The sequence below is a fragment of the Petromyzon marinus genome, chromosome 59 (assembly GCF_048934315.1).
Source record: "Petromyzon marinus isolate PM22_M1 ecotype Great Lakes invasive population chromosome 59, UKy_Petmar_22M1.pri1.0, whole genome shotgun sequence".
In the NCBI taxonomy this organism is placed as follows: Eukaryota; Metazoa; Chordata; class Hyperoartia; order Petromyzontiformes; family Petromyzontidae; genus Petromyzon; species Petromyzon marinus.
The window spans coordinates 6,098,114-6,123,885 of record NC_133725.1 but is presented as its reverse complement, the minus strand read 5'-3'; the positions used below and the strand labels follow the sequence as shown (position 1 = coordinate 6,123,885).

The 25,772-nt window shown below is 55.0% G+C and overlaps 1 protein-coding gene across 3 annotated transcripts in view; it reads right to left on the bottom strand.

Moving 5' to 3' along the window:
- Positions 1–1,615: 1,615 nt before the first annotated feature.
- NUP188 (nucleoporin 188) overlaps positions 1,616–25,772 on the bottom strand; it is a 57,485-nt gene continuing 33,328 nt past the window's right edge. The window contains exons 28-45 of one of the 3 annotated variants that reach the window (XM_076053187.1): positions 25,590–25,759; positions 25,116–25,185; positions 23,040–23,107; positions 21,947–22,193; positions 20,796–20,873; positions 19,750–19,835; positions 18,046–18,194; positions 17,682–17,878; positions 16,284–16,511; positions 15,668–15,766; positions 15,098–15,259; positions 13,962–14,099; positions 13,382–13,456; positions 11,210–11,452; positions 10,875–11,006; positions 7,067–7,125; positions 5,383–5,512; positions 1,616–3,809 (exon numbers count right to left, since the gene is read on the bottom strand). In XM_076053187.1, the coding sequence (XP_075909302.1) occupies positions 3,519–3,809; positions 5,383–5,512; positions 7,067–7,125; positions 10,875–11,006; positions 11,210–11,452; positions 13,382–13,456; positions 13,962–14,099; positions 15,098–15,259; positions 15,668–15,766; positions 16,284–16,511; positions 17,682–17,878; positions 18,046–18,194; positions 19,750–19,835; positions 20,796–20,873; positions 21,947–22,193; positions 23,040–23,107; positions 25,116–25,185; positions 25,590–25,759 (2,622 nt within the window). In that variant the 3' untranslated portion in view covers positions 1,616–3,518. Of the gene's footprint in view, positions 3,810–5,382; positions 5,513–7,066; positions 7,126–10,874; positions 11,007–11,209; positions 11,453–13,381; positions 13,457–13,961; positions 14,100–15,097; positions 15,260–15,667; positions 15,767–16,283; positions 16,512–17,681; positions 17,879–18,045; positions 18,195–19,749; positions 19,836–20,795; positions 20,874–21,946; positions 22,194–23,039; positions 23,108–25,115; positions 25,186–25,589; positions 25,763–25,772 lie in introns of all 3 variants that reach the window. The other 2 variants (XM_076053185.1, XM_076053186.1) reach the window with 2 other exon arrangements.

The following is a 25,772-nucleotide window of genomic DNA, read 5'->3' as shown; positions in this document are numbered from 1 at the left end:
GAGAGTTCCACAGTCCAGGTGCTGTATAAGTGAAGGCCCAGAGAGTTCCACAGTCCAGGTGCTGTGTAAGTGAAGGCCCAGAGAGTTCCACAGTCCAGGTGCTGTGTAAGTGAAGGCCCAGAGAGTTCCACAGTCCAGGTGCTGTGTAAGTGAAGGCCCAGAGAGTTCCACAGTCCAGGTGCTGTGTAAGTGAAGGCCCAGAGAGTTCCACAGTCCAGGTGCTGTGTAAGTGAAGGCCCAGAGAGTTCCACAGTCCAGGTGCTGTGTAAGTGAAAGCCCAGAGAGTTCCACAGTCCAGGTGCTGTGTAAGTGAAGGCCCAGAGAGTTCCACAGTCCAGGTGCTGTGTAAGTGAAGGCCCAGAGAGTTCCACAGTCCAGGTGCTGTGTAAGTGAAGGCCCAGAGAGTTCCACAGTCCAGGTGCTGTGTAAGTGAAGGCCCAGAGAGTTCCACAGTCCAGGTGCTGTGTAGGTGAAGGCCCAGAGAGTTCCACAGTCCAGGTGCTGTGTAAGTGAAGGCCCAGAGAGTTCCACAGTCCAGGTGCTGTGTAAGTGAAGGCCCAGAGAGTTCCACAGTCCAGGTGCTGTGTAAGTGAAGGCCCAGAGAGTTCCACAGTCCAGGTGCTGTGTAAGTGAAGGCCCAGAGAGTTCCACAGTCCAGGTGCTGTGTAAGTGAAGGCCCAGAGAGTTCCACAGTCCAGGTGCTGTGTAAGTGAAGGCCCAGAGAGTTCCACAGTCCAGGTGCTGTGTAAGTGAAGGCCCAGAGAGTTCCACAGTCCAGGTGCTGTGTAAGTGAAGGCCCAGAGAGTTCCACAGTCCAGGTGCTGTGTAAGTGAAGGCCCAGAGAGTTCCACAGTCCAGGTGCTGTGTAAGTGAAGGCCCAGAGAGTTCCACAGTCCAGGTGCTGTGTAAGTGAAGGCCCAGAGAGTTCCACAGTCCAGGTGCAGTGTAAGTGAAGGCCCAGAGAGTTCCACAGTCCAGGTGACACAGAAGCAAAGGGACCCAGCGACCACTGCCCATAGATCACTGCTTCGTTCTGGACTTTGCGTGTCTCTCTCTCTCTCTCTCCCCCGTGGTCACGTGGATTTTTCCACCCGGTGCCTCTGGGTTTTCCCCTCCACATTGAGAATCATTGCGCAGTTCAGCGTACAGTAAAACCTTGGATTGCGAGTAACTTGGTCTGCGAGTGTTTTGCAAGAAGAGTCAAAAATTTAAAATATTAATTTGATAAACGAGCGAGGGTCTTGCAATACGAGTAGTAGTACGTATAGACGCTTCGTACTGCCGAGCGTCACGTGATCACAACTGATATGCGAGTGCTTTGGATTACGAGCACGTTTCCGGAACGAATTATGCTCGCAATCCAAGGGTTTACCGTAGTTGGCTACTGCTGTACATTTTCACGATGACCATAAGCCACTTCCGTCACGCTATTCGTGATAGCCAGGTGGTCGCATCTGAACAAAAAAAGAGCTGTACAAGCTCGGTGGGGCTTACCTGGTAAAATAAAAAAACCCCACATCGTTTAGTAGTAGGTTAGTGGCAGCAGAGCAGTGTAGCAACGCAAGACCCACTCCCCCCTTACCAGAAATGTTTGTAAAAGGAATGACCCGCTCTAAAAAGTTTACCGTTTTATTGACAAAACAAAATCTCTGTACACGGGACAGGACTCGAACAAAAACACAACACGAGCACTTCATGTGGGTATCCATGGGTATCGCCAACTCATTCCGCCAGACACACACACACGCACTCAACTCAACTCGTACAAACCCTCACGGCGTAGGCTACGAGGGTCAACAACACACTGCCTCCCAGTCTCAAACTCCCTTCCCCTCTCCCTTCCTCCCAACCCAGTTCAAGTCCAGGTCAAGGCCTTGCTTTATTTAATGCCTCCACCAGACTGCCTCTAACCACCAAGATGCAGGGTCTCCACGCTCCATGCGGGTTCGCTTTGTGCTACTGCGCGCTGTATATGCGGCTTAACCGATTTCTACACCAAAATTTTGCTCTACGGGGACTGAATTCACTCTACACGCGGCGATGCGGTCGGATGTGGGACAACATTGTGTGTGTACTGTTCGTTTACTGTGTGTGCACTGTGTGTCGGGTGTGTGCTGTATGTACTGTTTATGTACTGTGTGTGTACCGTGGTGTCCTGTATGTACTGTTTGTATACTGTGTATCGTGTGTGTGTGTGTACGGTGCGTGTGTACCATGCATGTACTGTGCATGTAAAGTGCATGTGTACTGTGCGCTGTATGCGTGTACCGTGTGTGTGTACTGTGTGTAAGTAATGTGTGTACTGCGTGTACTGTGTGTGTACCGTGTGTGTACTGCGTGTGTACCGTGTGTGTACCGTGTGTGCTCTTCGGCAGGCAGCTGTCTCCTCGTGCGGTGCATTGTGGGCTGGGTGACTGCGCCCCACTCTTCGCGGTTTCGCTTTGTGCTGACGTTTCTTTGGAATGCATCTACTACTGCTACTACTGCGACGACGACGACGACTTACCACCACCGTGTAGAGCGGGGGGGGGAACCTCGCAAGGCCCAGCGTTTCTGCACGGCACCTCGTCGACGCGGTCGCATTTAGACGCCACGCGTAAATCCACGTCGACATTGTACTGCCGAGGAACGGGGAACATCCACCGACACAATGCCCCTTGTTTGCACGAAGGTCGCGGGAGACAGCGAGGGGGGGGGGCTGTCTAATTAACCCTCCCGCCCCCCCCCTCCCCCCAGGCCCCCTCCAGGCTCCCCCCCCCCAGCCCGGCGCGCTTGGACACCTTCAGCCAGTGGGGACCCAGTTGCAGTTCCATCGCGTTCACACTCGGCAGCTGCTCTATGGCGAGATGTTAACTACTTCGCCTGGTGTACAGGAGGTCGTGGGCTCGATCCCGACCCTGACGTGCATTTGGAGTTTGCGTGTCTCTCTTTGTCTCTCCCCGTGGTCGCGTGGATTTTCGTTCCTCCGGGTTCTCCGTTTTTTTTCTCCCTTCGCATTTAGAATCAACGTACATTTAAAAGTAATTGCCTGCTATAAATTCCCACGTAATAAGCCACTTCGTTGAGCTATCATTTGTGTGGCCAGGTCGCTTCTGAAAAAGAGCTATACAGCTCGGTGGGCCTTGCCTGGTAAAATAATGGTTTCGTTCAGTACTATAGGTCTCATTTGCGAATCTGTGGGTCTCTCTGCAAGTCTCTGGGGTCTCTATGCGAGCCATCGGTGCCTTGCCTGGGCCCATCCAACCGCTGGAACTCCTAAAGAACGAAATATAACTCAGTCCACGTAAGAAGCCTCCTCTGGGTCCCTACGCGAGCGTACGGATTCCTGCGTGTCTATGGCAGCGGCGCGGGCATGGATGACATGGGTCCTGGTGCCAGGAATTAAAAGGGCTTTCCCCACGCCCCCCCACCAGCCCAACGCTCAAACATCTTCCTCTCCCCGTGTAACCCGGCGCCTGACGCCCCCCTCCCCTCCCCGCCCCCGTGGCGCCGCCCACGCGCGCTCGACAGCTCCCTCTTCACCGCAGCACCCTCTTGAGGAAGAGGTCGACGAGGTCGTGGAAGGCGTGCTCCCATGCGTCCGCCACTCCGCCCGCCGCGCCGGCGGAGCGTGCCGTCGCTCGCCCGACCCCGCCGCCGCCGCCGCCCTTGGCCTGGAGGGAGACCCCCGCCGAGGTGCCGCTTGCAACGCCCGTCGCCGCCGCTCCTCCTCCTCCTCCTCCGCCGCTTCCACCACCGCCGCCGCCGCCGCCCGGCGACACGGGGCTGCCTCTGCGCACCCAGCGCAGCATGCCGTTCTGCAGCGCCTCCTGGCACGCCACCGCGCGGGATCGATGCGGGAGGTCAAGATTATGGGGAGGGGAGGGGGGGGGGGGGTCAACGCAGGTCAGAATCGACCAGAATCTTGATTTATCCTGGAGGAATCCGATGGGCTGTGAACCAAATTGAAAACGAATTTCTTTAGAACTGCTTTTTGTGTTGAGTTCGCATTCGTGCGCACGTTGAACTTCTTTCGCACCGTGCGTAGCCAACCGCGCTAATCGGGCGGTGCGACGAGGGAAGGACAACAAACCAAACACACAAAGTAGTTCCAAAGAAAGTCGTTTTCAATCTGGCCGACTGCAAAGTGCACAGGGCCCAGTGGCTTCCCAACGTCGGAAGGGAAGAGCGTTCCAGACGGCGCATCTGAAAGCGCCGCGCGATGCAGCGGCCAAAAGCCGCTGCTTTTTTCACTCCCGCGCTGTCCTCCTCCAGACAACAGTCTCGTCCCTTCACCTGATGAAGGCCGCTTGTGTTGTGGCCGAAACGTCGTGATTTTTGTTATTTTATTTTTTACCTACGTGACTTTACCCAATAGAACCAAAGAGCATGGAGCCAAAAGCCGCTGCTGCTGCCGCCGCTGCTGCGATAAGCGGAGTGCCGCGTGACGATGGTTTATGCTCAGCGAGGTGGCACTCACTTGACGGTTAATGAGCGCGACCTTGTAATACATTTGTCTGGCAACCGGAGGTCAATGCAGCTCAGCGAGCCATGGACGTCATCCTTCCCCCCGTGTCTCCACTTAGCACGGTTCGCTACATTAGGTGAGAAATAACGTCAACAAAGACAAAGACCCCCCACCCATATAGCCTTAAGACTGTAGGGGCAAGTGCTGTTAGCGAGCACCTATGAAGGCCGGCGTGGCAAACGAGGGAGGTGGGTGGCCAGCACCACGCCCGGCCGCCTTTGTCTCCCCAGTGGCGATGTTTACACACCGCACCAGGTACTCATTTGAGGCTGAGTCGACCTAAGGGTGGGGAGGCCCAGGACCGGTTCAGATTAACCGTCACCGGTGTTGGCGGCCGTTGAGTGGCGATCAAACTCAGGTCGCCGGGTTCGTAGCGCAGCGTAGCGCTAACCGCAACACTACCCCACACTACGCACATGTATACATATGCACGCACATAAAAGATAAAGATCCCCCATATAGCCTTAACAGACTGTAGGGGCAAGTGCTGTTAGCGAGCACCTATGAAGGCCGGAACGGTACACAAGGGGGTGGGTGGCCAGCACCACGCCCGACCGCCTTTGTCTCCCCAGTGGCAATGTTTACACACCGCACCAGGTACTCATTTGAGGCTGAGTCGACCTAGGGGAGGCCCGGGACCGGTTCAGATAATCGTCACTGGTGTTGGCCGTGAGCGGGAATCGAACCCGGGTAGCCAGGTTCATAGCGCAGCGTAGCGCTAACCGCTACACTATGCGTGTGTATGTATGTATGCACATACATACACACGCACGCACGCACATGCATACACAGGCACGCGCATAATACACACCCCCCCCATGCACACACGCACATACAAACAAACCGCCAAAAACAAAAACAAATTCCCTCTTCACCAGCTCGGAGCTGAGCTCGCGCTTGATGCGCTGCTTGTCCCGGCAGGAGACGGTGCAGTGCTTGAGGTAGAGCATGGCCTGCGACATGAGCAGCGCCAGCGCATTCTCCATCACGAACACCAGCGTGGGCCTGGGGGCAACGCAGAGACAAAACGTCCCACAACGTGTAGCCCTCTAAACAAGACTGTTGGGGGCCAAGCGCTTGTTGGCGAATAGCAGCGGGGCCTGCGAACGCTGGCACGGCTACACGTGGGGGTGGGTGGCCAGCGCCACGCCTGGCCGCCTTCGTCTCTCCCCCCCCCCCCCCCCCCCCCCCCCAGTAGCGATGTTCGCCCACAACACTCGGCACTCGTTTGAGGCCGAGTCGAATTAGCGGAGTCCCAGGGCCAGTTCAGATAATCGTCACCGGCGTTGGCCGTGTACGGGAATCGGCGGGCGGCCAACAACCACGCGCCCGACTGCTTTTGTCTCCCAAGTGGCGATGTTTGCGCACCGCACTAGGCACCCGTGTGAGACGCACACGACATAAAGATCCCCCAATGTAGCCTGCAACAGACTTTTTTGGGGCAAGTGCTGTCAGCGAGTAGCAGCGGCGGCGGCGAAGGCCGGCACGGCTGCACAAGAGGGTTGGTGGCCAGCACCAGGTACACATTTGAGGCTGCATCGACCCAATCGAGGCGCAGGACTGGTTCTGATACATATATACGCCGCTGGTGATGGCAGTGGCTGGGAATCAAACTCGCGTCAACAGATTGGCGGCACAATGAGCTAACCACTCCGCCACCGCTCCCCACGGATGCAAACACAGGCACCCCTTTGGCCTTATGCGCTCTGAAGAAGGGCCGTCGCTCGAAACGTCGTCGATTACATATTTTTTTTTTCTTTCAAGGCCACAGTGCTATTGATGAATGTGTTGAGTTTTTTTTGTTATTTGCGCCATGGCCTTACCCGACTGTCGGCGCAAGTGCTGTTAAACCCACATTGAAAAGACATTTCTTTGGAAATTATTTTTGTATTTTAGTTTGTTATCCTTCCCCCCCCTGTGCAAAATAAGTTAAACGTGCATACATACGTTGGCGAGCACCTATTTTAGGCCGGCACGGTGGGAAGTGTGGCCAGAACTACCGACGCACACCGCACCCCCCACCCCCTGTTAGAGCTATAGTCACCAGCCGTGTGACACTAGCAATGCAATTAAACACAAGCAATTATGGCCACTTACATACGATTATGATAACAGCAAAGAGCCATGGGGGTTTTGTCTCGCCAATGAAAACGGGGTAATGGCATGTTAAGCTGTAATATTGTAAATCTACTGCAAACAATAAGAAAATATATGCGAAAACCATTATTTTGCCAGGAAACGCCCAATGAGCTATAACAGCTCTCTTTCAGAAGCAACCTGATGATCACAAATGAAACCTCAACGAAGTGGCTTAATCATCACGTGGAAATGTATTGCACCCAAATACTCTCAAATGCGTGATGTTGATTCTAAATGTTGAAGGTAAAAACAGAGAACACGGAGGAACAAAAATACCACGTGACCACGAAGAGAGAGAGAGAGAGATGCAAACTCCAAATAGACAGAAGGCGTCCGGGTCGGGATAGAAGCTATGACCTCCTGTGTACCAGGCGAGGTAGTTAACATCTCCTAGCCACCGTGGCGTCCAGCGATACTCACTTCAGAGCCTTCAAGTCACCGGCGCTCGTGTGCTTTGCGAGCTCCCTTTTCCCGTCGGCCTGCAGATCCAACATCGCTGGTTAGTCGCAGTGCCACGGGCGGCAGAGGTCAAGGGGTTACAGGTCACCGCAGCGGGTTTATCGTTTAAAGGGGAGAAGGTGGAAAATAAAAGGTAAAATAAAATAACTTTATGGCACCGAGGCTCCCACAAGGCCATGTGAGAGTTTGCCACCGGCTATCGTAGAGTCCGGCGGTCGGGCCGCTAAGGTTCCCCGTGGCGAGTAACGACGTCTTTAAAAGCAACGGCGCTAACCACTACGCCTCTCTAAAATAAAATTAACGCAGAGCCGCTTGCCGTGTTCCGAGATTTAGCGGTGAACGGGACCCCGCCCTGCAACTTGCAGATACTTCGGAATGGGCAAAAGGCTTAAGTGTGCATGGTTACGGCAGCGGTGGTGTTGATACTTGGATGGCGATCCACGGGTGGATGATCGCAAGAGATATTCTTGTGGATCTCAGAACGAAGCAGAACCAATGCTGGTTTTATTAAGCGAACGCTTTTACAAAGAGCACCGGATACACGTGAAAAATCAATAAATTAAGTAAGAACGCATGTAGTATGCCGATGTTACGTGTGAGTGGACATCATCCAACATAACATAAGCCGACTGCGATCCTAGTTTCGGCTGATGGCAATATAAACATCCCCGACTAGGGAGAGTTCATGCATTTAAAAACATGATCAATTTTAAAGACAGATCGCGATAGTAATTTTATATCTTTGGCATTGTAGGGTCAAATCCGGATAATTGTTTGTCACAGCTATGTATGTAATATGTGTTGAACTTCTTTCACACCACCGTATGTAGCAAACCGTGCTCATCGGAGGTGCGGGGGAAAGTGATTTCCTGTTGGAAGGAAGAGCGTTCCAGACGGCCGCAGAAGTGCATCTGAAAGCGCTGTGCGATGCGGTGACCGCCTTTGTTCGATGGTTAGCCAAAAGCCGCTGCTGCGAGGATGACCGCAATTGGCGTGATGGGTCATGCTCCCCGACAAGATCGGCGAGTTACTGCGGTTCAATTGCGGCGGACAGTTTGTGTGCCAACGGGAGCCATCTCATGCGGTATTCGTTCGGCTTTCTGGTGGATCATCGCCGAGCCGCGCTGAGATTCACCACGATGGATCGCCGCGGTGCTTGGTGGACTGGCCACCGCTGGATTTAATGGGATAGGGGGTCAAGGGTGAGAGGACGAGACGTTGGGCGTGATGGTTTTAGTGCCGAGATTGCTCGACTTGTTACGCGCATTATGATGGTGGTTCCGCTTATTTTACACCGGAGGTCCCTGGTGCTGCGTGAACAGAAAGCGAGTGCAGGGGGGGGTGCGCTTCAGAAAAATATTGCACAACTGACAAACGAGGTGTTTGACCCTCGTAAGCGAAACGCACGGCGATAAAAAAAAATATATACGTGACAGCAAAAGGTAAAGTCACGTAGAATGGAAATAAAATAATACAAATAAAACGTAATAAAATAAAATTCTCACGACGTTTCGGCCACAACACAAGTAGCCCTCCTCAGGTGAAGAAACAGAACTGTCGGGAAGACAGCGCTTCAGTGAGCACTGCCAAGCTTGTATGCAGTCTTTGATGAACCAAGTCTTCAATGATTGCGATGGTGTCAGGTACAGGAACTTTGGTGAATAAGGAAACCACATCAAAAATGACAGACAGGGAATTAGCCTTGATTGTCGATACCAGGTGAGTAGAGTTTAGTACTGCAGAGGTGGTTTTTCTAGTAAAAGGCCGCAGGATTTCAGACAGAAAACGAGCCAGTTTGTAGGTGGGGGAGTTGATAGTCGAGACGATGGGACGAAGGGGTGTATCTTCTTTATGTATCTTTGGAAGGCCATATAATCTTGGTGGCCTGGCCGCAGAAGGTTTCAACGAGAACTGTTTGGTTTGATCAGTTAATGCTGTTGAATCAGAAATGAACTCAAGCACGTACACCAAGCTCTCAAGGCTAATGGTTACTCCGACTACACAATCCGCAAAGCTATCACTCCAACCATGAAGAAGGATCCTCTTGAGGAGTCATTCAAAACCATCACCTTACCCTACATTGTGGGGGGTCACAAAAAAAGATCTCCAAAATCCTGAATAAACACAAGATCCAGGTCCGATTCAACACAGTACATAAAATCCGTGATCTAGTTCCGTCGGTAAAATATGTGGTTCCAGACATACAGTACCCGGGCTTCTACAAACTAAGTTGCCTCTGTGGTAGCAGCTACATTGGAGAAACCAAACGACATATCTCGGACCGCATCCGTGAACATAAAGCAGACTTGAAACACGGTAGGACGAACACCTCAGCCGTGGCAGATCACTGTTATAATTCAGTGGGCTCACATGACATTGACTTCTCCAAGACGGAGGTTCTCTGCAAGCCATCCAGATACCATGAGAGATTCGTTCATGAGGCCATCCACATATACAAACACAGAGACAATTTCAACCAAGAAGATGGATTCTGGCTTAGTAACCATTGGAAAGACGTTATAAACCATTTTGGTTCTTGATCGATTGTATTTTACGGTGACTTTCAGACCGCAGTCCATTCGCTGGCACTGCCTCTTAGCACCTTTCACACGACGGTCAATGGTATGGTTTATAGCATGTTGTATAATAATAAAATAGTATAACAGTGTAATGTTTAACATAATTCATAAGGCAATATATAGTATCGTAATTGTATAGTGAATATACAGCAGTGTGGTATACAGTAGGGTTGGTAGAATAATATAGTGTAATATTACAATATTTTATACTCTAAAGTATAGGGTAGTGTATAGTAACACATTGTATAATTCAATGGTGGGGTTTGTCTATGGCAGTGTATATTACGGTGTATAGTCGTGTAATGTAGAAAAAAGTTTAGTTGGAGGCATATCAATATAATGCATAATGTTAGAGCTTACATTGGGCTGTGTATACGATATTATACAATGTAGTTTAGATTGGAAGGTATATTATTGTAATGTATAGTAGTCTAGTTTATAGCATAGTTGTAACGCAACACAGGACACAGCAGCGCATCGTGGCTGTTTCTCTCTCTCCCCCCTCCTCCGTTCCGAGCACAGATGGACTCGTCCGTCTGAACAAAGCTCGTCGCTTTCCGTGGTGCTAACGTTGAAAAGAAAAAATAAACCGCCACTTTTTCTGACGTAGTCACATGCTAATCCCTCACACTAACATTATGCTAATCTCCCAGTTACATGCTAATTTCTGACTTTAACATCCTGCTAATCCAACACATTAACACAGCTACTTCAATGCTACATTCTTCCGTTGATATGTAAACTCCTTCGTCAAGACGCTCTGCTCCTCCCACCCAGCTTAAAAGACGCTGCCAAGCTTGGCAGTGTTCACTGAAGCGCTGTCTTCCCGACAGTTCTGCTTCTTCACCTGAGGAAGGCTACTTGTGCTGTGGCCGAAACGTCGTGAGAATTTTATTACGTTTTATTTTTATTATTTTATTTCCATTCTACGTGACTTTACCGAAAGAACCAAGAAGATGAATCCCTGCAGTCACGAAAGCTTTAAATCGAAAAGCTCTACACTTTAGTCTAACGTCGACATGAACAAACACATGGATACAAAGTACAGGTGCAAGTAAGCGCTATACATTTGCGTCGAACAGCGACATAAACACACACACACACGCACGAGTAAGTAAAAGGCCCAGGACAGCGCAAACGTGTGGGAGCAAGAAGTGACGGTGGTGGTGGTGGTGTTGGTGCTCGCCGACCTGCGCGGCGAGGCCCTGAGCGACGCTGATCGCGGAGAGGAGCGAGCCGAGCGAGGGTCTGGCGTCGGCGTCGCACGACGGGGCCACCAGGCTCAGCGAGAAGAGCGGCTCGTACTCCGACAGGTCCATCGTCTGCGCCACACGCACGGGCCGCGTCGGCCAGGGTAAGGGGGGGGGGGCACAACAGCGCAGACGACAACAAACCGCGCGGGCGACGCCGGTCGCGACGGCGACAAACCGCCGGCACGAGGGGCCGCAATCGGCGAGACGCTACAAGTCGCTGATCACAGCGGTCGCGTCCTGTCAAGAGGTGCGGGATGGTGCAGGGTCGTGACCTGGTCCAGCAGGATCTGGCAGACGTCGGGGCTGAATCGACGCAGCGCCGCCAGCGTGATGCCCAGGATGCGCAGCAGGCTCGCCCGGGCCAGGGCCACGCCGCCGGGGCCTCGCTCTGCCTCTTGGCCGACTTCGCCGGTGCCGCCGCCGGCAGCGCCGGCGCCGTCGCCGGCGCCCGCGCCGCGGCCGCCGCGCCCGCCCCCGTCCCGGCCGGGCGCCGCCGCCAGCCCCGCGCTTCTCGACTGCAGCGCACGAGGCACCGTCGCGTCAGCGCCGACAATATCGGTCGCGGTCACGCGCAACGATCATTCATTCATTCACCCCCCCCCCCCCCCTTCGCTGGATACAAACTCCAGTTGCAGCACACAGAGCAATCACCTTCACTCGAACCGGCAGCCTCCATTCCTCCCTTACAACAACCCCCTCTTCTTCCCTAGCCCAGCGTCATCCTGCTACTGACGCTACTCTCGAACCAACCCCTACCACTACCCCAACCCCTACCACTACCCCAACCCCTACCACTACCCCAGCCCCTATCACTACCCCAACCCCTATCACTACCCCAACCCCTATCACTACCCCAACCCCTACCACTACCGCAACCCCTACCGCAACCCCTACCACTACCGCAACCCCTATCACTACCCCAACCCCTATCACTACCCCAACCCCTATCACTACCCCAACCCCTATCACTACCCCAACCTCTACCACTACCCCAATCCCTACCACTACCCCAGCCCCTACCACTACCCCAGCCCCTATCACTACCCCAACCCCTATCACCACCCCAACCCCTACCACTACCGCAACCCCTACCACTACCGCAACCCCTACCACTACACCAACCCCTACTACTACCGCAACCCCCATCACTACCGCAACCCCCATCACTACCGCAACCCCCATCACTACCCCAACCCCCATCACTACCGCAACCCCCATCACTACCCCAACCCCTATCACTACCCCAACCCCTATTACTACCCCAACCCCTATCACTACCCCAACCCCCATCACTACCCCAACCCCTACCACTACCGCAACCCCTACCACTACCGCAACCCCTACCACTACCCCAACACCTACTACTACCCCAACCCCTATCACTACCGCAACCCCCATCACTACCCCAACCCCTATCACTACCGCAACCCCCATCACTACCCCAACCCCCATCACTACCGCAACCCCCATCACTACCCCAACCCCCATCACTACCCCAACCCCTACCACTACCGCAACCCCTACCGCAACCCCTACCACTACCCCAACCCCTACTACTACCCCAACCCCTATCACTACCGCAACCCCCATCACTACCCCAACCCCCATCACTACTCCAACCCCCATCACTACCGCAACCCCCATCACTACCCCAACCCCCATCACTACCCCAACCCCCATCACTACCCCAACCCCTATCACTACCCCAACCCCTATTACTACCCCAACCCCTATCACTACCCCAACCCCCATCACTACCCCAACCCCTATCACTACCCCAACCCCTACTACTACCCCAACCGCCATCACTACCGCAACCCCCATCACTACCCCAACCCCTATCACTACCCCAACCCCTACTACTACCCCAACCCCCATCACTACCGCAACCCCCATCACTACCCCAACCCCTATCACTACCCCAACCCCTATCACTACCCCAACCCCCATCACTACCCCAACCCCTATCACTACCCCAACCACTACCCCAACCCCCATCACTACCGCAACCCCTATCACTACCCCAACCCCTATCACTACCCCAACCCCTATCACTACCCCAACTCCTCCTTAACCACTTCCACCTGTTCTCCTGTCACCATGACGACACCGACACTTTTAACAATCACGGCTGGCGGCGACATTCCTCTGAGGGTTGCGGTTCTCACTCAGAACGTTGACCGCCAACCAAAGTTGCGCAATTTGCTGCTGGGGCTTGCGCATCAAGAGGGAGCGACGTGTCCCCGCAGGGCGACAGCCGTCTCCCTCGACAACCGAGCTCTCTCTCTCTTTCTCTCTCTCAATCGCTCGGAGACCAGTCGCAGACGCAACGGCGACAGCGAACCCTGCCTTAGCTTCCCAAGATCCGCCGAGATGTGACGAGGCAGCGCTCACCGTGACAGGCTGTGCTGGGGGGGGGGGGGGGGTAGTGCGGCACCGCTCACCGCGAGGTACTGCTGCAGGAGCTTCTGGCTGTGCAGCAACGCGGTGCACGTCTGGCACAGCGAGCAGAGCGCCGCCTGCGGCAAGACGGAACAACGCGGACGCCGGCGTCAACAATCAAAGCGCCGGCTTTGGGACATTCTCTCCCGCCCGGCCGATGACGCTGGCGGAGAGTGGCAGCGCCTACGAAGGCCGGCCACACAGCACGCGGCGGTGGGTGGCCAGCAACACGCCGGGCCGCATTTGTCTCCGTAGCGGTGGCCGTGAGCGGGTAATTGAACTCGGGTCGCCGGGTTGGAAGCGCGGCGCGCGCTAACCACTACGCTACCGCTCCCCCCCCCCAACCTCCCACCCACTCTGTCCATGGGTCTCTATGCGAGTCTACGGGTCTCTGTGTAAGTCACTGGGTGAGCAGTTTGAGAGCATCACTACGCTTGAAAACCCGGTTTAAGCCACAGGCAGCGGCTGAAGCCTGGATCTGAACTAAGGCACTTTTTCAGCGGCGCCAGCTCTTTGATGTCCGAGCCACTCGACCTTGACGGCGGAGCTCGCCTGCACGGAGGTCACCTGAACAGAGCTCACCTGCACGGAGTTCAGCAACAGCGGCAGGTGGAAGTGCCACTCCCTGGTGAAGTAGGCCAAGTGCAGGAGGAAGGCGACCGTCTTCTCCGCCTCCTCCAGGCTGGCCTGGCCCTGCACCCCCCGCACCGCCTGCAGGCTCTGGGGAAACGCGCAGCGGTGCGACACGCAGCCCACGTCACAAACTCCGCCCCCTCCCCTCCCCTGCCCTCCCCTTCTCTTCCCTGCCCTCCCCTTCTCTTCCCTGCCCTCCCCTCCCCTGCCCTCCCCTTCTCTTCCATGCCCTCCCCTGCCCTCCCCTTCTCTCCCCTGCCCTCCCCTTCTCTCCCCTGCCCTCCCCTGCCCTCCCCTTCTCTTCCCTGCCCTCCCCTGCCCTCCCCTTCTCTCCCCTGCCCTCCCCTTCTCTCCCCTGCCCTCCCCTTCTCTCCCCTGCCCTCCCCTTCTCTTCCATGCCCTCCCTTGCCCTCCCCTTCTCTTCCCTGCCCTCCCCTGTCCTCCCCTTTTCTTCCTTGCCCTCCCCTGCCCTCTGCCGAGTGAGACGCTGCCACCCAGCACGAGCGCCGTTATCGCAAGCGAGCGGCCCGACGCGGCGCCGCTTCCGTTGCGCCCTCCGCGCCGCCAGCCAGCCGTCGGGCGAAGATTGTCACCGCATCGCACGGCGCTTGCGGACGAGAATCCGCGGCCGTCTGGAACGCTCTTCCTGCCGACGTTAGGAAGCCACTGGGAGCTACGCACTTTCAAATCATACGGATCGAGAACTGCCTTTTTATGTTCGGTTTGTTGTCTTTCCCCCCCGCACGTCCGATTAGCACGGTTGGCTACGTACGGTGGTGCGAAAGGCGTTCAACACATGTACGTACAGGCGTCGTCGACACACCGATAAAAAATGTGGGCCACATTTAAGTGCTAAGCCAGGCGCTAATGACATCAATGTATTTCATTGTTGGCTATTGGAGAGAACAAAGCTTGGGGGGGGGGGGGGGCATCCTACCCATGAATTAGGGGGCACCCCGAACCTGAACGTCCAGGTAACACCCTACTGGTGTAACGAACGTGGCTACGCAAGGCACCGGCACGCCGCCGACGAGCGCCCGCATGCGTAGCGAGGGGAGGGCCGGTCAGCCGGCGGGGGTCGCGACCTGCAGGATGCGCTCCTGGTGGACGCCCAGGAAGTCGAGGGCCTGAGGCAGGGCGCTGTGACGCAGCTGCCTCAGGACGGCCTGCAGGACGGCCAGGCACAGGCAGTAGGCGCCCTGCCAGCTGGGCGCCTCGTGGCTCCTCCGCGGAGGTCCTCCAGCCTTCTGCACACCGTGCGTGGGACACACACAGGGGTCACACATGGGACACACACGGGAGACGCACACGGGGGGATACAAGCGGGACATACAAGGGATGCACACACGGGACACACACGGGACACACACGGGACAGTCACACGGGCACGCGCAGGCACATGAAGCACGTGGGACAATCCGGCTCTACCGTCAGCTCATGACCCATGTAGGATCAGTAACCGCTCAACAACAGTAGGGGGTGGAAGGCGTGAAGGTGGGCCGGATTGGTGGCTAAGCAGGTAGGCGGGTGGCCGAGTGAGTGCGTAGGGCGAGTGCGTGGCTACAGCCGGGCCAGAACGGGTGGGCTAGTTGTGCGGCGGGTGGACGGGCGACACTCGGCGGGCGTGGGCGAGCACGCGTCAGGACGGTGCCCACCTCGAGTGCGGCGAGGCCATTGGCGTCCACCTGGTAGGTGCTCAGCAGGGGCAGGCAGAGGCACTGCAGCACCCCGACCGCGGCCAGCGCCTGGGCGCCCTGCACACCGCGACACACACGTGACCGCTCGGCACCGGTTCGACCAGGACAAAGACAAAGCTGCACCGTGTTGCCGTAGCGGGACTCGTGGTTTCTTTTTGTTCATTCGACCCATTTTGACGGTCGTAAGAGAGGACACGCGGACGCGCAAGTAGGGTCACAACACGTGTGGACTGTCGCGTCCCCTGGGTCGGCTTCTCTTCCCTAAACAGAGGAGCTTGTTCATGTGTACAGGGTTATTTTAGTAACCGAGGCGGGGGGAGTGGGGACAAGGCGACGGGGGCGGCCTGACAACGATAACGAACAAAATAAACGGAGAAAGGAACGTGGGACCCACATCCGCGCGCCCTCCTTCTCAAATCAGCCGTCTTTACCGGATATACCGAGGGTAAAGTGAGTCCATCTGATGGGGACGGGTGCTGTCAGCAGCGGGTAGCGCTTACGAAGGCCGGCACGGCACGCGATGCGGGTGGGAGACAAAACACCACGGCCGGCCGCCTTTGCCTCCCTGTCACACCTCCACGGTGGTGGAGAGCGCCAGCAGCCAGTGCAGCGCCGCCTCTGTGAAGTGGAGCTGGCACCGCCGCTGCAGGCTCCACTCGAGGGCAGCGCCCACGGCGGGCAGCAGCGCGCCCTCGCGCACGCAGCTCAGGTACCCGCTGCCGCCGCCGCCGCCGCCGCCACCGCCCGTGCCCTCCTCCAGCAGGTAGAGCTCCTTGGCCAAGTGCAGCGCCACCACGCACACCTGGGGCAGGACGCGGCACGGGGCCCGGCACGCACGCTCAGAGTTTCAACACCGCCGAGACCCGAGCAGAGCGAGCGGTCGCAGCAGCAGCAGCAGCAGCAGTGGCAGATGATGGGCGTGCATCCATCGCCTGTCTTGACGTCACCCGGTGGCTCAGAAAGTCAGGGCACAGAGGCGGCACCGCTGAGATCTTGGGGGTTCCAATCCTTCCGATATTAGGACGCCACTGGAGCATTGCACTTTTAAATAATATTGAAAACTAATTTCTTTAGAATAGTTTTTTGTGTTTAGTTTGTTGTCCTTCCCACGCACCTCCATTAGCACGGTTGGCTACTTACGGTACGAAAGAAGTTCAACATACATACAATCTGGCTCTCAGCCACTGCCTGTGATTAATCCGGGTTGTCCAGCATTGATGCCTCTCACCAGACAGATCTGGGCCTGTGTCTCTCACCAGACGGACCTGGGCGTGTGTCTCTCACCAGACAGACCTGAGCCTGTGTCTCTCACCAGACAGACCTGAGCCTGTGTCTCTCACCAGACAGATCTGGGCCTGTGTCTCTCACCAGACAGATCTGAGCCTGTGTCTCTCACCAGACAGATCTGGGCCTGTGTCTCTCACCAGACAGACCTGAGCCTGTGTCTCTCACCAGACAGATCTGAGCCTGTGTCTCTCACCAGACAGACCTGGGCCTGTGTCTCTCACCAGACAGATCTGGGCCTGTGTCTCTCACCAGACAGATCTGAGCCTGTGTCTCTCACCAGACAGATCTGGGCCTGTGTCTCTCACCAGACAGACCTGAGCCTGTGTCTCTCACCAGACAGATCTGAGCCTGTGTCTCTCACCAGACAGACCTGGGCCTGTGTCTCTCACCAGACAGATCTGGGCCTGTGTCTCTCACCAGACAGACCTGAGCCTGTGTCTCTCACCAGACAGATCTGGGTCTGTGTCTCTTACCAGATAGACCTGAGCCTGTGTCTCTCACCAGACAGATTTGGGCCTGTGTCTTTCACCAGACGGACTTGGGCCTGTGTCTCTCACCAGACAGACCTGGGCCTGTGTCTCTCACCAGACGGACCTGGGCCTGTGCCTATCGCCAGACAGACCTGAGCCTGTATCACTCGCTGCGTGGAGCGGTGAGTGTGGAATGACTGCCGTGTTGTCCTCACCCCGTCCCTGTCATCCCTGGCAGGGGCTGGAGCTGAATCCGTGTCCATGCTGTCGACTCCCAGGGCGCTGGCTTGTGGAGCCGCTGCCGCCGCCGCCCGCCACGAGCTGTGGCTCTGCTCCATGAGCGCCGTTACCTCCTGCCGCAGCGTCTCGCACACCAGCTGCACCAGCTGCTTGTGTCCGGGCAGGGGGCCGGCTTCAGAGGGGGGGAACGTGGATAGGCGACACAGTCACCACCGTCACCATTACCGCCACCAGCACCGTTACACCATCGTCGCTTCTGCGGCCGTCTGGAACATTACTGTCACCACGATCATAAAAACGCGTGCGTGGGAAAAAAACAACGGCACGGCGGCTTCGAACCCCGGAGGCGCCTCTGCTGCAGAACGAGCATCACGGCCGCGAGGAGCCGCGCTCTGATCTTCTCGGCGAGGCGCCGCTCCGTCGCCTGCTGCAGCTGTCGCAGCACGTCCAGCAGCTCCGCCAGCACGTCCTGGCCGCCCGGCAGGGCACTGGCGCCGCGGGGGAACACGCAACGGTGCAAGCGGGAGGGGGGGGGGGGAGGGGCGTGAGAACAGAGGGCGGAGATAAAAAAACCCGCCGGCGGGACACAGGGCTGGTTCCGTGTCACCCCGGCCAGTTCCGTCTCACCCCGCGCACGCAAATTTGCTGCGAGGTCGACGGGGGTGGCTCACAAAATCACAGACGCCGAGTCGGCACCGCTCGCATCCTGGGTCTCCCATCTCGGCAGCCGCCCGTGACCAGTGAGTTGATGTACATGTGTATGTATGCCGAACTTCTTTCGCACCACCGTGCGTAGCCAACCGTGCTAAATGGAGGTGCGGGGGGAAGGACAACAAACTGAACACTACAAGCAGTTCTAAAGAAATCGGTTCGTCAAATCTAGATGATGACGTGAAAGTGCACAGCTCCAGTGGCTTCCTAATATCGGAAAGAAGAGCGTTCCAGACGGCCCGCGGGAGCGCGTCTGAAGGCGCTCGAAGCGGTGACCGCCATCTTTGCTCGACGGCTCGGCCAACATAGCCGCTGCTACGAGGATGAGCGGAGTGTCGCGTGATGCTGGTTTATGTCGCCTGACGAGATCAGCGAGGTCTTGTGGTTCATTTGTGGCAAACGCTTTCTGTGCAATGAGTGCGTATGGTCTCAGGGCGGTCACCAATGACGAACAAAGAGGCCCATGGGCTCGCATAGAGACAGGCAGTGGATGGGAGGGCAAAGCCAAGTTCATTTTTGTTGACGTAACGTGGTGGCACCTTGCCATCATCGCGTTAATACTCAACATTACACTTGAAAGATTCTAAACAATGAGAAATAAGTAAATATACTTACATAACTATCTACAATTGTTTAAAAATGCAAGTTGTAGTTGTGAGCTAGTTGTTGCGTGTGTCTCTGGTCGAGCACCAATCGAGACGAGGCTCAAAAGAAAGCCGTCTCTGGTGTGGACCAATCAGTTTCAGGGACAATGCCATCATATATTATCAGAGTGTGTTGTTTGCTTGCATTTTGACCACAAGCATTGTGGTTAATGCACACGTGATTCCTCGCAAAAAAAGGTTTCAATTTTGTTGCCAGAAAAAAAGGGGAAAAACCCCCTATTATTACACGATGTGTGGTTGCTGTTGTTGTTGTTGTTGAGCTGCTACTGCGAAAGGTGAGTGTGCGAATTGCTTTGGGGGGACACTGCGGTTGCTGGCGGTGTGACGGTGCTGCGAGTGAGAGAGAGAGATCAGTCCAGCAACAAGGTTTGGGTGTTCGCTTGTTGGTCGCTGGAGGAGCATTTGGGGTGTGCAGCAAAGTAATGCTGTTGCCTTGCTTGACCTGCACGAGGTGACCGATGTAAGGTGGAGCTTGGTTGCGCATCGCGCTTTGTGCGCTCATAGGATGACGACTTGGAAGTGTATTCTGTGCTTGATTGGTAATCGGTGTATGATGATTTCTGATTGTGGGACGATTTCTGGGGGGTTGAAAACTAGTGTAGCGGCATCATTGTGGGACGATTTGAAAGTGTTGCAGCTGTGCATGTCCGTGCGTGCGCGTGCGTACCTGCCCCAGTGCCGCAGCAGAACACACAGAGTGGTAGACAGCATGGCCATGAGGTGCACGCACAGCCGACTGCATTCCACCTTCACCTGTGGGGGACAGCACACGCAGGGGGACGCACCGGGGCACAGGTGGGGACACACGAGGACAGACGAGGACAGACGAGGAGACGTTAGAATACATCGGGGCACGCGGGGGATAAGCATGGCAGGCACGTGGTGCCACACGGGCACACACATGGACCCACGAGTACACACAAGGACCCACTGACACACACGAGGATACATGGGGACACATAGGGGCCATGGGAATATATGAAGAAGCATGGAAACGCATACAGACCCACGGAGCTATACAGCGACTTGTAGGAATAGACCTATGAAGGCTGGCATGGCACACGAGGGGGGTGGATGGCCAACACCACGCCTGACCGCCTTTGCCTCCCTAGTGGTGATGTTTACCACACACCGCGCCAGGTACTTATTTGAGGCTGGGTCCAGCTAGGGGAGGCCCAGGACCGGTTCAGAGAACCGTCACCGGCGTTGACTGTGGGCGGGAATCGAACTCAGGTCGCTGGGTTCGTAGCACAGCGGTGCTAACCGCCGCACTACCGCTACAGGACACACACGCACACAGAGGGACCCCCACCCAGGCAGGACATGAAGAAAAATAATAAAACTATTTTTTTTATTTTACCAGGTAAGATCCAATGAGCTGTGTGGCTCTTTCTCAGAAGCGACCTGGCCACAAGAAATGACAGCTCAATGAAGTGGCCTATCACGTGGACATTTTCAGCAACCAAATTTTCTAAACGCACGATTCTAACCGTGGAGGGGAAAACCGAAGCACCCGGAGAAAAATCCACGCGGCCACGGAGAGACAGAGAGAGACACACGCAAACCTCCAAATAAACAACAGGCGTCAGGGTCTGGATCGAACCCACGACCTCCCGTAAACCAGGTGGGGTAGTTAACATCTTGGGGCCACGGCCGAGGGGATGGGGGGTGCGGGGGGCAGAGGGGGTGGGGTGGGGGGGGGACTACTCTCACCAGGACGCTGAGCCCCGCCAGGACGTCCTGCATGACGGTGGCCCTGGTCTCGTCGTCGTCCAGGAAGAGAATGTTCCCCTGCAGCGACACGCACGGCGCGTGAGCGCGGCACGGCTCGGGCTCGCTCACACGCTCGCTCAGTCACTCACAGACTCGCTCGCCCTGCTCGCTCGCACACTTACTCGGCGACTCATTGGCTCATTCACTCGCTTCAGTCGACCGCTCACTCGCGTGTTCACTGGATCACTCGATACCTGCACTCGCCCTCTCGCTCATTATCTGCCCATACATTCACTGGCTAACTCACCCATCAATCGGCCCACGCACTCACCCATCTACCCATCCACTGATTCACCCACCCGCCTATTTACTAACTTGCCCGCCCACCCACTCATTAACTTACTCACCCATACTCACCCACCCTGTCACTTTCCCACCAGCCCAGATAACCACTCACTCACTCACTCACTGCCCCACTTACCCCATTATAATTGCTCACCAAGATACTACTCAACTGCAAAATAATAATCCTAAAAATACCACTCGCGCGCAACATAGGACCAGCACTAGGGGGGCGACGGCCTACAGTGATGGAAAAAAGTATTTGATCCCCTGTTGATTTTGTACGTTCGCCCACTGATAAAGAAATGATCAGTCTATCATTTTAATGGTAGGTTTATTTGAACAGTGAGAGAATAACAACAAAATCCAGAAAAAGGCATGTCAAAAATGTTATAAATTGATTTACATTTTAATGAGGGAAATAAGTATTTGACCCCCTCTCAATCAGAAAGATTTCTGGCTCCCAGGTGTCTTTTATACAGGTAACGAGCTGAGATTAGGAGCACACTCTTAAAGGGAGTGCCCCTAATCTCACCAAGTACTAAGTCATGTTTTGCAGAGGGGTCAAATACTTATTTCCCTCATTAAAATGCAAATCAATTTATAACATTTTTGACATGCGTTTTTCTGGATTTTGTTGTTGTTATTCTGTCTCTCACTGTTCAAATAAACCTACCATTAAAATGATAGACTGATCATTTCTTTTGTCAGTGGGCAAAACGTACAAAATCAGCAGGGGATCAAATACTTTTTTCCCCTCGCTGTACGTGATTGCAGCGTCCCTACGTGACCAGCTGGCACGGACGTACGTGATTGGTGGCGAGGATGAGCAGGGTCCTCCACGCCTCCACCAGGTTGGTTCCGTCTTCCGCGGCCTCCGGCGCCGCCGCGTAGCCGGCGCCGCCGCCGCCGCCAACGTCCTGGTCCCCGTCGCCGAGCTGCGCGCGCGACGCCAGGCGGCACGCCAGCCCGCGCACGTAGCCCGACCAGTAGCGGTAACGGCCGCCCTCGTTCAGCCTCCGCAGCACCAGCACCAGCGACGGGTCCAGAGAGCCACTGGAACGGGGGGGGGGGGGGGGAGGGAGGGTGGCGGCAGTAGCGGCAGGGGCATCAGCGTGGCCGCATGCAGCCAAAACGTCGCTGCGCTCGAATCTCTGCCAAAATGTGTAACCGTGGAATATTTTGAAACGCTTCTTCTCCCCGATTTAAATCCGGACGATGCGACCGGCGTCGTGCCGCGAAACGATGAATCAATTCCCATGTCTCGTGCAGCAGTGCGACCCTCTTTGTGGCAGAAGAACGGCCCACGTAAGCGGATAATGTAGAGCTACCTCCCTAATGTCTTCAGGTGCCTTCTGGTCCACACACAGGGGGCAGCTGGTGAGAGTAACCTTGGGCCCATGACACACCAAACCAAATATGGAAATTCTCACAGCTGGAATTTGGCCAAATGAAGTGCGGAACCAAATTGAATTCAGAGCTCAGGGTGAGCAGCGATATCACCACAAGTGCTGTGTGTGGTTAATGCAGACTTAATTTCCTTGCTAAAGGTATCTTATTTGGTGTTTGAACATCTAAACACCTCTTGTTTTATACTCTCTGGTTCTTTCGGTAAAGTCACGTAGGTGAAAAAATAAAAAAAATAGAAATAAATTATTTTTTATTCTCATTTGTATTTGATTTATTTTGTTCACCTACGTGACTTTACCGAAAGAACCAGAGCGTACGGATACTTGCAGTCGCGAAAACTTCAAATCGAGAACCTCTTGTTTTATTGCCAAGGGTAAAACCTTCTTTTTTCGAGTACTCTCGTCTGGAGGCGCGCGACAGAAGAGGCCCCCGGGCAGCCGTTGGTGAAGTTTGCGTGGGGGACGCGGAGCGGGCGCAGCACGGGACTCTCACCTGACGACGTAGAACACCTCCAGGGAGATGATCTTGAGGATGAAGGCGCACGCTTCGAGCGTGCTGACCTGACGAGGAGAGGGGCGCCACCGCCGGACGTCACTCGCGGTTCACAGCAAGGCAAGGCAAAGAATCTTCAACTAAACTTAACCTTAATATTTTACCAGGTGAGTCCCGCTATTACTGATGACGATGATGGTTGTGATGATGCTGTTGATATCGTTCCAAGTGTATTTTGCTTAACGGAAGCTCAACTTTCAAAACTAAACTTTTTATTCTACCAGGTAAGGCTCCCACTGAGCTGTTGCATAGTTCCTTTTCAGTGTGTGTATGTATGTGTGCATGTATGAGTGTATGTGTGTATTTATGTGTGTATGTATGAGTGTGTGTATCTATGTGTGTATGTATGTGTGTATCTATGTGTGTTTGTACGTGTGTCTGTATGTGTGTATGTATGTGTGCCTGGCACAAGCGTCGTGGTGACGTCACCGCCACTTAGTGGCGAATGGCGGTTGTTGTTGTGTATGTATGTGTGTGTATGTGTGTATATATGTGTGTATGTATGATCGATGCCCGGGTGCAGTCAAGGGATGGCTCCCTATTGGTCAACCACGTTATGTATGCTGATGATTTGGTAATAGCTGCTCAGTCAGAGGAGGAGTTGGAGATGCTGCTGCTGAGACTGGAGCGTGCCACTAAGAGGTGGGGCCTTACCATCAGCCCCACCAAAACTAAGCACCTGCCTGGGTATTTTGTTCCATCGGACACTCCACCCCCACATCTCCCAATCAGTGATGGGGCAGTTGTGGAGAGAGTGGAGAGTTTCCCATACCTGGGCAGTGTACTTATGACCGGCTCCAGTTTAACAGCAGAGGTCTCACTCCGAATCAGTCGAGCGGCAATATCTTTTCATCGGTTGCGTAACGCTGTGTGGAAGCTACCTGGTCTGTCGCTCCGCACTAAGCTTCAGGTCTTCTCGGCCACGGTCATTCCCTCCCTTCTCTACGCTTGCCTCTGTGGAGGAGGCTCGTGAAGGACGCTACTGGGCAGTTAGAGGCAGTTGCCCTCCAACAATAACGGAGGGCGGAGGAACGACGCTCACAACAATGAGCGGAGCGCCGGGTGGCTAAAGCACAGCAGGTTGGCACAGTAGGGGACACAGGTGGTGCATCAGCCAGTCATCTCAGTCAGTCGACCCGTGGCACCTGGGTCTGCCCAGTGACCTCCTGCCAGCGGGCGTTCGACACTTCACGTGGTCTCAAGGTGTACATGGCCTGGCACAAGTGTCGTGGTGACGTCACCGCCACTTAGTGGCGAATGGCGGTTGTTGTTGTGTATGTATGTGTATGTATGTATGTGTGTATCTATATGTGTATGTATGTGTGTATGTATGTGTGTATGTATGTGTGGGGAGCGGTAGTGTAGCGGTTAGCGCGCTGCGCTATGAACCTGGCGACCTGGGTTCGATTCCCGCTCACGGCCAACACCAGTGACGATTACCTGAACCGGTCCTGGGCCTCCCCTAGGTCGACTCAGCCTCAAATGAGTACCTTGTGTGGTGGATAAAAACATTGCCACTGGGGAGACTAAGGCGGTCGGGCGTGGTGCTGGCCACCCACCCCCTCGTGTACCGTTCTGGCCTTCATAGGTGCTCGCTAACAGCACTTGCCCCTACAGTCTGTTAAGGCTATACGGGGGATCTTTGTTGTGTGTATGTATGTGTGTATGTGTGTATGTGTGTGTGTGTGTATGTACGTATGTGTGTATCTATGTGTGTATCTACGTGTGTATCTATGTGTGTATGTATGTATCTATGTGTGTATGTGTGTGTATCTACGTGTGCTTGTATGTTCTTCTTTTGCCCCGCGCGTAGCCAACCGCGCTAATCAGAGGTGCAGGAGAAAGCCAACAAACCAAACACAGAAAGCAGTTCTAAAGAAATTAGTTTGTCAATCTAGATGATGATGATTTAAAAGTGCACAATTTCAGCGGCTTCCTAATATCGGACGGAAGAGCGCGTTCCAGACGGCTGCAGAAGCGCATCTGAAAGTGCCGCGCGATGCGGTGAACGTGTACCTCGATGTCGGTGGATATTGGCAGGAAGTCGCTGAACAGGGGATAGGTGAGGTTCTCCCAAAAGTCCTTCCTGAAAGAAATAAAAACCAGCGCACAACGCTATGACACGTGAAAATGCGGTGCCAGTGCTATTGGGTCGGCAAGCGTGACGGACGGGTGTGTATGTGCGACGGGCGAGCGGGTGGTTGCATACCGTGTCAACCCATACGGTTTACCCCGTATTCTTGTACAGGGAAATCGAGTTTTCATCAGGTCCATACGGCCGTACAGCCGTTTCAATACGAACAAAAATATGTTTTTTTTGTCTATTTGTTTGCGTTTCTCCCTTGCGATGAGACTTAGTAGGATGAACGCTGAGATTTATAAGGGGCACGGGGTGACCAATAATCACTGAATTTGTCTGTGATAAGGTAGGCACTGGGAAGGGGTTGACAGGTTTGTGGTTGTCGAGTAAATGGGTGGGTGGCCCCCCACCTGCTTCTCAGGATGGTCATGGCACTCTGCCGACGGTCCTGCCACAGCGCGTACACGAAGGCCACGGCGGTGCGGTGCAGCAGAGGGGGACAGGACGGCGCCCCTGGGCCCTCAACGCACACCAACTCCAGCACCACGGGCAGGCAGCTGCCACTGCCCAGCGCCAGCTCCTGCTGGGTAGCC